Here is a 12,500-nt window from a genome sequence, read left to right as displayed (position 1 = left end):
TTTTAACTTGGCTTTAAAGTAAGGCTGAGTGTTGAAACCTTTACATTAACACTAAAAGTACAGTTCAGGTTAAATGCATATTGTCAAAACATCTCTGGTACTTTCCTTAGTTTCACTGTGGGTGGTGTTGGGTAACTTGGTAACCAAGCGGGCAAGGAATGAGTGTCATACAAGCCTGATGCAGTCACAATAGAACATGTGTCCCTTCTAACTTAAGCTACACCTATGTGTGCTATTGCTGATAATAGCAAGCTGAACACATGTAGGCCTCTTGTCAGCTGGGTGTGAACAACAGAAGGAGAAAAGGTCATCTCTCTTTCCATACTGCTAGCCAAACTGCTGCTACAACTCTTAGATCTGAAATGTTTCTAATGTTTAAGTAAGCCTGAAGAAATTAGGGGTTCGGGGAAATGTTTTCCATAATAAAAGGAGTTGTTTCTCTGAAATGTAGAGTGAATTGTTCACAGTCCAGAGGGTTAATATTCTGAAAGCCATGTTACTTGTGTGATATGTGTAACTTGTCCTCTGTTTGTGTTGCTGCTAATGCTAACGTGTTATTTTTCTGTGTTTTGGCTGTATTTGTTAACACTCAAAGTTCACCCAGAGTTTAATAGGCCCACACGATGACCTTAAAGCAGTGTACTATAATAAAAGACAGATACACCTAAAAATGTGTTTGACTTTTTTCCTTTACATTTTGAAAAAGCTATAATTGTGAAGAATAGTTTGTTCAAATATGTCATACAGTAAAAACTGTTTGTTATAACTCATTGTTATAGCCTTAACTACCCAGCAGGTAAATTAACTTCTCTTTGACCAACACTACTGCTCACATGGTAATGCATTAATAATAGTGATCAACTAATATAACAGTGAAAGTGTAGCCATATAAGACTTAGCAGTACAGATAAATGTGGGCTCACTATTTTGCAAGCAACCGGTCACAGTTGCCCTGTTTATCTCATGTCTTGTAAAAGCTTATTAATGATTTGTAAAGTGTTCACAACCTAATTTAATAAATGAATTACAAAGTGGTACCAATATGTATGTTGGATAAAGAAAGGTGAGTATATCCGTGCAGTTTAATTTATTAAATACAAAAACGACATTATACAGTATCCAAGGCATTGCACCAGCATTTTCCTCAACTGCTAATTCCTTAAGCCTGTAATACAGTAAAATCCATTGCTCACAGAAGCTACACTTTTGTGTGAACTGTAGGAGTATGACCTGATCATGAGCTTTTATAATAATAACAACAATAATATGCTTTATTTGTATAGCACCTTTCATACAAGAATTGCAGTCCAAAGGGCTTCACAGAAGAGAATTGTAAAATAGTCACAGAAAATTGATATCACATAGAATACAGTTACCAGTGGATACATACAAATAGTGTAGTCTATGTAGCATAGATAAATAATAATAAATATAATGTAAAATAGATTACATCTAAATTAAAATCTTAAATGTGTAATTAACGATAATAAATATGACTGATCGAAACATCCTTCTTTTTCGAGCCTGCTACATGCAATTCCCCTCTGTAGACTACAAATTGATCAGCTTTTATTCTGAAACCCTCCGATGGGAAGTCTCGTTCTTGTTCCTTACCTGCGCGTTAACTGCGCTTTAATTTTGAAAACCTCGTGCCGGAAGTGCCCCTCTGGTTCTCGGCTGCAGTAAACTTTACAGTCTTGGCTGTAACCCAGTGGTATATCAGTACTCAGTAGGCTAGCACGTCATGAAACTCCGGGCTGCGGGGCTGCTGCTGCTCGGACTCCTCGCCTCCTGCCGGGGGGAGTTCAGCCCGGTCACCGTGAACATCAGCCTGGACGAAGACCCTGAGCTGCGGTGGGCTCCTATTACCAAAGCCTTCGACGTAGAGTACTTGAAGAAAGCCGCCGCGGAAGTCATTGAGTAAGTTTTCAAGACCTTCCTTTTTTTGCATGGCTTGTTGTGTAATATATTATCAAAAGTATATTAGAAGTTTTATTTCTAGAAAGTACTTATTACCAGGTGTTGCAGCACACAGTCATGAATAGTGAGTATAGGTAATGTTTTTCAGTTGTTGTTCATAAACAGGCTTAGTAATAATAGTATTGTTAGCATCAAATTATACTTTTTTTTGTAACTAAAGAGCCACAAAATGCATGGTATCACTTTCTATTAACGTCACATTATCAGTGGAGGTACACAAAAAGGAGGCTTAATTGTTTTATTATAAATAAGTTGCATACAAATAGTTGCGTTATAAAGCCAACATAGCCTACCTATGGCCTTAACCTTGCTTTTTTAAAGTCTAAATACATTAGCCTAAATTGCTTTTATTATTATCATGCTTTTTACTGAATAAATATTATTTTGTAATTTTTAGTATCTATCTATCTATCTTGTCCTACATTTGATTAACTGACAGTACGCAATAAAGAGGAAGTTACTTAATATAAATACTTGATATCAGCAATAAACTACCCTCTGAGTTAATGGTTACTGTGTTATTGTGTATTTCCAGTCTCAGTGCTAACACAGACAGGCTTTCTTGTTTTTTGTTGCAGCACTACGGTTCCTAAATGGGTGCATGAGGCAGTCACCCCGATCGTGATGGCCCTGGAGAAGTACGTTCCTCAGCCTTACGCGGGGGAGATCAGAGGCATGGCCGCTCACATGGGGGGCAGCATCTCAGACGTCATCATTCTCAACTTCGCCTATGAAATATCTGCGTATGTATGACTTCAATTCATAATGACACATTTATTATAGACAATGTCTGCCGTCAGGTAATTTCTCAACAAGCTTTATGCATTTCTTTAGATTTTGCACTAGCATCGTGGCTCAGGACACAAATGGGACTGTGTACCACGGCAGGAACCTTGACTATCCACATGATGTTCTGAGGAACCTCACTATGGACGTCATTTTCCTCAAGAACGGAAAGGTACAGTATGTCTTCCTAGCATTTAAGAACTCTAGTGCCTCCTCAAGCTATACCTCAGAAATGGCTGAGAATCATTCATCAGGAAATACATTCAAACTGAATAAAAGTCCTTGCTTAACGATGTGGCGATGGATACTGATATGTCGTTTTATTCGCAATCAAACAGGTGGCGTACCGTGGAACTTCATTTGCTGGCTACGTTGGCCTGTGGACGGGACAGAGTCCTAACAAGTTTACCGTCTCTGGTGACCAACGAGGTAACACCATTAGGGCTCCAACCAACGATTATTTTACTTTCAATTTAATCTTCCTATCAGATTTCTTAGATGAATTGATTTTGGCTAATTCTTTAGTCTATCAAATATCAGAAAATAGAGAAAACAATTCCATCCAAGTTTTTTTTACGTCCAAGGTGATATATGCAGATGTTTTTTCTTGTTGTCCAAAACCCAGGAATATTAAGTTTATTATGATATATAACAGAAAAAGCAGGAAATTGGCATAGTTTTGATGCATGAAAAATAACTTCATTGATCATTACAATAGTTATTACTGATTATTTTATAAATGTTGATGGATCATTGCAGCAATTCAGACCACACTTAATTTTAGCAGTTGTGTCCAGAAATAGTGCAACATTCAGACTTTATTGTCTCTGTGTGTTCATGTCTGTGTGTTTGTGCTCACCAGGCAGTGACCACTGGTGGAACTGGTGGAAGAATGTGGTTTCTGCTTTCCTCTTTCGGCGCACTCCGGTCAGCTGGCTGGTACGCGAGGTGAGTGTGTATGAAAGTCAGCGTGAAGAGGAAGTTTACCGTACGAGGAAGTGAAACTGAGCGGCTGTGTCGCCTACAGACGCTGGAGGAAGCAGAGGACTTTCAGGATGCTGTGATGCGTCTCGCCAAGATTCCCATCATCACCGGGGTGTACTACATCGTGGGAGGGGTGCGACCTGGAGAGGGGGCCGTCATCACCAGGGACCGATCCGGCCCCGCTGATATCTGGCCGCTGACTCCCATCAATGGAGGGTAGGCAAAATAAAGGATCTGAGGAGAGTCTGCTACATTAAGGTCCATCCTAATGTCCCTCCTTTACTCAAACACTTGAAACCAATCAGGAGTTGATAAAGGACACTGAATGTCAAACAGTGCATTCGTATAGAGGCCATCCTGGCTCCAAAATGGTGAAACAAGCTCACTATCCATATCAGGACATCAGAAAAGATAAATATATTTTTGCCAGAAAAACCACCTGTATCACCTGTACCTTAGCCATTAAATAATAAAAACTAATAATTAGCATTTCACGAGTTTAGCCCGTTCGAAACTAATGCACCAGCACTTACGATTGTTTTGCTTATTTTAAGCAAACACATCTGCATTTTTCTAAGTTCGTATCTTTATGGTGTACTGCACCTACTGTATGTCGTTTTGGATTAAAGCCAATGAATTGATAACTTCACTAAAGGAAGTTGTGGTGTGTATGTGGTGTGTGCCTGAATAATAAAATGTCTTGTTCCGTTTTCAGATGGTACAGAGTGGAGACGAACTTTGACCACTGGCTTCCTCCTCCAGCCAGGGATCCTCGGAGGTGAGTCATCTCGCATGATTCACAATATTGTTGCTGTAACCGTATCTAATCTGCTGTTGTCATTTTTGTAGGGACGCAGCCAAGAAAGCACTAAATGCTACTGGCCAAGATCACATCAACATGGAGACACTTTATCAGGCAAGCATGGACAAATAAATCAATATTTGAGGCTGAAGTACGCGTGATACTCACAGATTGAACCCAATGTATGGATTTCTAACAGAGTCTTGTCCTCCAGGTGCTGTCGATGTATCCTGTGTGTAATGGGTAAGGAGATCCTGTTCCTTCTCTCTAGCCGTTTCTCAATCGCGAGGATGCTTGCTTGGTAGCACATGTCTTCCGAGTCACTTGCTTCAGAAGCGACGCAAGAATTCTTCCTGGCATTCGGAAAACTAAGAGTGGAACAGGCGAGCAGGTGTGCGTCATATGAGAGGCCCCGCCTTCAATTTTCCGCCACAGATTTGGGGAAATTAATCCGTGCGCAAAGCATTGTGGGGATTTTAAGGACGCGAAGTCTACCCACGTGCAGGAATTGGATTGGAACAGTCCTTCGGCGGCACTCAATGACTCGGTGGAATTCCAAGTATGCTTGAGATTGGAACAGTCCTTCGGCGGCACTCGATGACGTAGCATCCTTGAAATATTGGCTTGGAAGCCAGTTTCCTCGAGATTGAGAAACGGCCACTGTCTCAAGGAATCACATGACTGCTGCTGAGATGGCCAGCTGTGTGCATACCAGCCCCCTTCAGCCCATCTCAGCAATAACGTCAATAGGCCTTTTTTTGACATGCTTCAGCAAATAGGAAGTAGCATATGGAACAGCAATAGTTACATTTAAATGAAAAGGCTAAATTGCACTATTTACAGTACCGTATTGCAATCCATAATTTGTTTGCAACAGTTAAAAGATCAGTATCACAAAAAAAGGTACTTTATTATGTAACGATTATCCTTTTTTTTCATTGGTAGATAAAGATTCGATTTGTTCAAATTGTTATCGTCATTATTGTGATTATTTTTTACTTTTTGCTGTTATTTAGCAGCATTTTTAAGCAGGGTAAACGCAGAATGGCGAACACTTTTCTCTTACGGAAAGTAATGTTTTCGCTTTTCATGAATAGGAATTACACATTTTTCATTACATATGGTATTATTTATAGTTTTATTTTTAAAGAATCGTTCACACAGCTTGTTTTTATATTTTCTTGCATTGTGTTTGATTGTGTCGTCGACTATTTTTAAGTGAAAAAACTTTTTTACAATTTTTTAGAAATATATTCAATGTTTAAGCACTTTAAAAAAAGTTAATTTATGAACAGTAATATTGTTATCTCTCTTTATTATTAAACAGTTTTCTGCAGATCTTCCTCATATCGTGCAACCCTTAGTTTGATTACATACATTATTATTTATTGTTCATTTTGGAATTATCTTTTACAGAGTTTGTTTTTATAATTCATGCACTGTTTGATTTTACCCCCAGAATTACAGTCTACACGACTATAATGAGTGCAGCAGCCCCCGAGAAGTACAATACACTCGTCAGACCACAGGTAATTACATATTAAATGCATATATTGTTTGTATAATATATAATAATAATAATAATAAGCAATGCACGGGTGATATGTCACTCATAATTACTCTTTCTCACTCTCTTTCAAGGGCTGCCCCCCCACCTGACTGTGAGCCTCGCTGTCTAAACTCCACATCATGGTTATATGCAGATTAAATCAAAAGAATGATCATGTGATGATTCTAAAATCTTTTTTAACCACTTTTAATTTTTTTACGCTGCTTAATAAAATAACAAATGTGAAAGAACCTCATATCTATATATATGTCGCTGCGATTTATATGTAAAGTTTAAGAACACTTTAGTGATTGTGATCACTTGAAGATAGCCACAGTGACACTTTAGCACGAGTTAAATAAACAACGATGGAAAAGCACTTGTGCCTGGACCATGGTGCTTTCCGGTTCCATGATAACTGTGCCTCTTTTGATTTGTGCCTTTCAAATAAACCACGTCTCTAGCCTTGTGTGAGTTTTTCTTGGTCCATCATTTGTCTCTTTGTTTAAATCGTTCAGATCATACACCGATTTGTGTGTTGAGGGAACTTTGGGATTTCAGCCTTTGCAGACCATTTACATGCATAAAAACATAACACACTACAGGAAAGGGAAAACCCCAAAAAGTATATTGGGGCCTCTTATAGGCTTATCGGTTAGACTTTTGTGTAGTGTTTGGCTCAGGATAAAAATGACAGTGGTTAAACAAAAGAGGATGATCAACAGGTGCATTATGTTGTCCCTTATTGAGTTTGAGTTGTTGAAAAGATACATTGATAATATTCTTGTCATATTTGGAGGAAATATAGAAGAAGCAACTGACCTTTCTTTTCTTTCAATTAACTCATCAATTGTTTTCTTAACTATTGTTTTGTTATATTGGACACACAAGCATTGTAAAGATGCCTCCTTGAACTCCAGACAATTCTCACAGTTTTTTTACAAAACAAATACATTTCCCGGATTATACAAAGGCATACATTAGCCAACAAGCTTTAATGCAGGACCATTATCCGTAAGCGTGCTTAGAGTAGGGTATTAGAAATGTTACGAAGATAAATAATCTCAATACTTTCTCCAGCTCTGATTGGATGGCACTTGACATTGGCAGCTCCTACCTTTGGATCCATTATCCAATAGATTTAAAATCCTGCTCAACCATTTATCCAATAAAAACTGATCACCTGTTCTATGTTGCCTATATATGTGGTTGCCGTTTGTCTTTAGAGATGGAGACACATCAGTGTTGAAACGTGAGTCTGTTTTAAGTTGAATGTTTGCTGATATTAAATGAGGAACTTGAAGATGTGAGGAGAATCCTGAATTATCCAACAGAGAAGGTCAGTGACTGTCTAAAAACACACACTTGTCCTCACAAAGGTCAAGTTATTGTCAGTGTGTAATTTACTGAAGTACATTTACTCAAGTAATGTACTTTAGTTTCAATTTGGGAGTACTTAAATATTTCCATTTACGGTAATTTATGCATTTACTCAACTGCATTTTGGAATATTGTAATGTTTACTCTACATTTGTTCGATAACATTGGTGACTAGCTACTTTACAGATTTAGATTACTAGCTAATGCAAAAATATAAATAAACTAATTATAGGTTTCAAAAATCCAGCACTACTTTTACCAGCGGTGTTAACGACATCAGTGCTTCAATAGTAATAATCAGGTAATTAAAAATACCAGAATCTCAAATGGGCTTTTACTTTTGGGACTAAGTATGTTATTATGCTAATACTTTTGTACTTTCACTGTAAAATGTTGAATGCATGACTTTTATTTGCAACAGATTCATTTTATACTGTAGTATTTCTACTTGTATTATCCGAGTACTTCTTCCAACACTGGTTTTGTCTGGTTTGTCTACAAAATAGTTCCGCTTTCATTGCGCGCTCCCGTGAGCTCCGTGCACTCCTCAGCAACACTTGGATCACATGACATGACAAAGCAGCAGCAGCTACTTCCTGTGTGCACTGCTAGCCAATTTCACATCCAGACGGTCACTGCGACTAATACCGTGAGAAACCAACATGCTGGCTATGATAAACAGGCTCCTGGACTGGTTCCGCGCGATCTTCTGGAAAGAGGAAATGGAGCTCACGCTCGTGGGACTTCAGTACTCCGGGAAAACTACCTTCGTCAACGTGATAGCGGTAAGACTGTCGGTGTGGGCCCAGACTAGCACCTTACCTGGGAGAAGTTGTCTTTAAATGTGTTAAAATGTTCAAAAAGTGCATGACTGCATTACTAAGTAGTGTTTGTGTCTTTAACATATAATTATCATATGGTTATGTTTTGGCTTAATAGTTGTTTTGGTTAGATTGACGGAGTTGTTGGTATGACTGCGCATACAAGTATGAAGCGGTCATGTGATCGAGGTGCTCTGTAATAGCCGCCGGTGTGTCAACATCAGTGATATGACAACAGTCAACCAGTTAACATGGAAACAGACTGGTCTAGTAATCTTATGTTAGGTAGGGTTAATTAAAGTGGATGAGGTCTGCATGTGGCAAGCTATCTATATCATTATAGATTTAGGTAAATGGCTAGCTGTGGTGAAAAGTAACTAAGTCAATTTTTACTCAAGTACTGAACTTGGGTAAAATGTTGAGGTACTTGTAATGTACTTGAGTATTTCAATGTTTTGCTACTTGTACCCCACTAAAATTCAGAGGTAAATTGTGTACTTTTTTACTCCACTGCATTTATTTAATATCTTTAGTTACTTTTCAGATTTGGATTAATAATGTGAAATATAATCAACCCTTAAATCAGACTTTAGTTCCATCTGGAGTAAATTCACAAGCTACCCTGCAGTATACAAAGTCATTCAAACTAGCTGCACCTTTACCAGCTGTGAGAACACTTGAATGCATCATATTTCACATTTATTAATGGGAATCTGCAAAGTAAATAAAGGAATTAAATACATGTAGCGGAGTAAATAGCTAGATGTGTGTGGAATATGCTATTGAATGCTAAGCCTAAAGAACCTGTTTATACCTCCTCCCTTTTAAAATATGCCTCTGTTGTTGAGTCCACCAACTAGCACATGTCATAGCTGGCACTGTGAAACTTGTTGATACTGTACTACTTGTTTAGCCATGGGTGGTTTTGGGGTAAAGGTTGTGTTGCTTGTCTGTTTCTTGGTGATAGAGCACACTGTATTATTGGAAAGTCATGTTGTAGGCCTCAGTGCTGTAATAGGCTCCCTTTTCCTGGATTCCTCTCAAGAATACAAACTTGTTCCGGGTCCTTTTGTGGTCATGTCAGGTGATCTGAGATCAGCTTTAAACAAAGCTGCCTTCTACTTTACTTTTAAGACTGTTGGATTAGGCCCAGACTCGATATCAGCCATGCAAACAAGGTTATAGAAGTCATCTGGGATATTTGAATTTCTATATGTATCTGACTTAGAGTTGGGTTTCAGGATAATGCTAGTTTATGGCATTTAACAAAGCACTGGCCGGTTACAGGAAGCTTGTATGCTGATCAAAATGCCATCATCTTATCATGACTCATGGAGTTCAGGACCAAGTGTTGAAATATCAAGCAGCTAAAAATGACCCGTGTAATCAAATAATTTCCTGTTAAAGGATTCGCTAGGCTTTTCATGTGACTCTCTTAAGCTTAAAGCATACTGGCATGTGTTTTTATTTGTTGATGCAGAGATGGTTGACATTAAAAAGCACTAAGACTGAAAAGAGACTCATTTGGTGGACATTAATTATTGTAATACAATTTCAACACGAAGCATTTCAGTTGCGAGTTGCAGTATTCACTAACCTGAACTTTCTCTTTCATTTTCTTTCTGCAGTCAGGGCAGTTCAGCGAAGACATGATTCCCACAGTCGGTTTCAACATGCGGAAGGTCACTAAAGGCAATGTGACGATAAAGGTAGGCCAACGAGCACACATGTCCAGCTGAATTCCTATGTTACACAGTGTAGAGCTCTATGCTTTGGACCCTGAAACATTATGACTGGTTCATATATGAAACAAATGTTGCAGAGTCCTTGGTCTTCTGACAGTATCTCTGACTGTGTGTTGTTTTCCCCCGCAGATATGGGACATAGGGGGCCAGCCTCGCTTCAGAAGCATGTGGGAGCGCTACTGTAGAGGAGTCAATGCTATTGTGTAAGTTTGTGGACACTACAAAGTACACAGGTGGCCTTTGGGACCGCACGTATTCTGTTTGGCTTCCTGAACTTACTGGTATTCTGAAAAACTGAACTGAAATTGTACATCCAATGAGAAACAATTCTTTTTTGTACATGGTACATGGCTTGGTCTCTCCCCATATGATAGAGTGGTGCTGGGATGAGTCCTAAACCCAGAAATTAGTATTTCTGCACTTCCTGGTTCCCTCGTCTCAATGTTTTTGAATGAGTTTTTGGTTTGATGCCTGGCCTAAGGTCTGTGGTTAACACAAGCTAAGGAGATTTCAGTTTTTTTTTTAGACATACAAATGTTACTAAACACCCCACTGGGTAACTTCTGAAGCTTATATGTGTCTTAAAAACCGCGAAGAGACTCCTTTACATCAAATTAGCCGCCATTAGCTTAGCGGTGTTAATGCAAAGTCATGTTGCATTCAAGCTTGGACTATTATAAAAGTGGTGTTAATACATGAAGATTATCCTGCTGAACAAAAACCTGTTAACTATCTTGAATGTATGTCGTCACAGATCTTAGTTTTTACACAATATTTCAAAATCATTGCTTTTACTTGTGGGAGCCCATGTAATGCTAACTTCACGGTCTATACAAATACGTCGTGTCTGCACCACTCTATTCTGTACAAATAAATGTTGTAAGAATTTACATTTTTGATTTAGTAAATCAGCTATTTTAGTTTTGACCAAACTCTCTTTAAGTAGTTTCTTTCCCTCTTGCAGTTACATGGTGGACGCAGCAGACCGAGAGAAGGTAGAAGCTTCCAGAAACGAACTGCACAACCTTTTAGAGAAACCACAGCTACAAGGAATTCCTGTAAGTGGACACTTGTCGTGACCTTATAGATTCTACTTGATTTCAGAGGGTCGAGTAACTCAGGAATCAAACCCCTAATTGGTAATGATGTAATACAGGGATTGTAGTGACTCAGCCCTGATGACACACTAAGTGGTAATTTGCGCACAGTGAGGATTCTGTGATTGGTGAAACACATGGTGGAAAGAAAACCTTTAAACTGTCTGCTCACACTGAGATAATGCTGATTCATAGCTGTGCTGGATATTGATCAGCCCTTTCTCTCTTGTTCTCTTCCTCTTTCAGATTCTAGTACTGGGCAACAAACGAGACCTGCCGAACGCACTTGATGAGAAGCAGCTCATTGAAAAAATGTGAGTCACTCAAGACTAATGTGTTCTGTGGATAATCCTACTCAAACGTCAAGGCGAAAACCATTGCACTACAAATCTGTGTCAGAGGGATTATTGGGACCACTAAATATAGATAGTCCTCCTACAAATATAAGTATTTCAATCATTGCAACAGCTTATTAGTCCGGATTTTAAAACGTGGGTTCAAAATACAACTCATTTATTTTAAGAACATAGTAAGGTAGGGATGTTAATAGTCAATACAGATTCCAGTGACGGTCAACAACGTTTGATACCGATTTGTGCCATGGTGAAAAAAGGAGACCATTCACTCCTTGATCACTGTTAGGATGCTGTTTTTTGTAAGATCATTTAAAGGGTTATAGCTACATTTCTAATAGCTATTCTACATCGGTATAAGTGAGAAAATAAGGTGCGTCCTGGATGTCTCAATTGTGAGTTTACTGCGCCCCAAATACATTTCCTATCACGCCTTAAGGCCCTGACACACCAAACTGACACCAAAGAACACGTCCCGACGGAACACGACTGTTGTGTCGCCTCACGTCTCCCGCTTCTTGGCCAACAGTCGCACTCGAACACACCGCAAAGACTTTAGCCGACGGCCAAGTAGCACGTACGAACTGGCATGCGTGAGTGGCAATAACTCTCCTTACCAGCAGGCGGCGGTAGTGTGTATTCGTCATTCAAAAGAGGCAACAACCGGAAGACAGAAGAAGAACAGACTCCGTGATATAAACAAACAACAACTACCGTGTGCGTTCCACTTTCACTCTCGTCCATCGAAAACATGTCTCATTCGGTAATGGAGCTATCAGCCATTGGAGTGTTGCTTGCGGAAGACATTCTTCATGCCTTCTTAAAGCGTTTGTTTACGTCCCTCACTTCCGTTTCGCTTCTCATGCACTGATTCGCTAGCTGAACAGCCAATCAGAGTGATTTATTTGGCCCGACTGCCCGACCCGACGCATGGCCGATTCGACATGATGCGTCGGCCATGAAAGGCCAAATAAGGCGTGTCACGGCCGACGGTGCGGGACAC

General features: G+C 39.3%; 2 protein-coding genes across 3 annotated transcripts; both read left to right on the top strand.

The window, feature by feature from the left end:
* Positions 1–1,679: 1,679 nt before the first annotated feature.
* LOC104959415 (N-acylethanolamine-hydrolyzing acid amidase) lies at positions 1,680–6,570 on the top strand. 2 transcript variants are annotated; one of them, XM_010787306.1, is made up of 11 exons: positions 1,681–1,920; positions 2,559–2,723; positions 2,815–2,938; positions 3,105–3,195; positions 3,629–3,714; positions 3,794–3,966; positions 4,466–4,528; positions 4,600–4,666; positions 4,767–4,795; positions 6,012–6,081; positions 6,194–6,570. In XM_010787306.1, the coding sequence occupies exons 1-11, from the start codon at positions 1,745–1,747 to the stop codon at positions 6,209–6,211; spliced, it is 1,062 nt and encodes a 353-aa protein (XP_010785608.1). In that variant the 5' UTR covers positions 1,681–1,744; the 3' UTR covers positions 6,212–6,570. The 2 variants fall into 2 exon arrangements, with proteins under 2 accessions (XP_010785609.1, XP_010785608.1); XM_010787307.1 differs by lacking the exon at positions 6,194–6,570 and having other exon boundaries at positions 1,680–1,920; positions 6,012–6,096.
* Positions 6,571–7,372: 802 nt separating this feature from the next.
* On the top strand, positions 7,373–11,478 carry LOC104959414 (ADP-ribosylation factor-like protein 8B-A). Its single transcript, XM_010787305.1, has 6 exons — positions 7,373–7,440; positions 7,988–8,266; positions 9,931–10,011; positions 10,177–10,250; positions 11,012–11,105; positions 11,391–11,478. Exons 2-6 carry the CDS (start codon positions 8,144–8,146, stop codon positions 11,460–11,462), a joined length of 444 nt encoding a protein of 147 aa, XP_010785607.1. The 5' UTR covers positions 7,373–7,440; positions 7,988–8,143; the 3' UTR covers positions 11,463–11,478.
* Positions 11,479–12,500: the final 1,022 nt, after the last annotated feature.

This window comes from Notothenia coriiceps, unplaced genomic scaffold (genome assembly GCF_000735185.1).
Source record: "Notothenia coriiceps isolate Sejong01 unplaced genomic scaffold, NC01 NC01_scaffold00030216, whole genome shotgun sequence".
NCBI classification, from domain to species: Eukaryota; Metazoa; Chordata; class Actinopteri; order Perciformes; family Nototheniidae; genus Notothenia; species Notothenia coriiceps.
This window is presented reverse-complemented; position numbering and strand designations above follow the sequence as displayed.

What these genes read in the sequence shown, in the direction of transcription:
- LOC104959415 (XM_010787306.1), top strand. Translation starts at nt 1,745, where the DNA reads ATGAAACTCCGGGCTGCGGGGCTGCTGCTGCTCGGACTCCTCGCCTCC. An exon ending in TCAGCTGGCTGGTACGCGAG is followed by an intron (nt 3,715 to 3,793) that starts GTGAGTGTGTAT and finishes TGTCGCCTACAG; the next exon opens with ACGCTGGAGGAAGCAGAGGA. An exon ending in CTGACTCCCATCAATGGAGG is followed by an intron (nt 3,967 to 4,465) that starts GTAGGCAAAATA and finishes TTCCGTTTTCAG; the next exon opens with ATGGTACAGAGTGGAGACGA.
- LOC104959414 (XM_010787305.1), top strand. Translation starts at nt 8,144, where the DNA reads ATGCTGGCTATGATAAACAGGCTCCTGGACTGGTTCCGCGCGATCTTC. An exon ending in AGAGGAGTCAATGCTATTGT is followed by an intron (nt 10,251 to 11,011) that starts GTAAGTTTGTGG and finishes TCCCTCTTGCAG; the next exon opens with TTACATGGTGGACGCAGCAG. An exon ending in CACAGCTACAAGGAATTCCT is followed by an intron (nt 11,106 to 11,390) that starts GTAAGTGGACAC and finishes TTCCTCTTTCAG; the next exon opens with ATTCTAGTACTGGGCAACAA.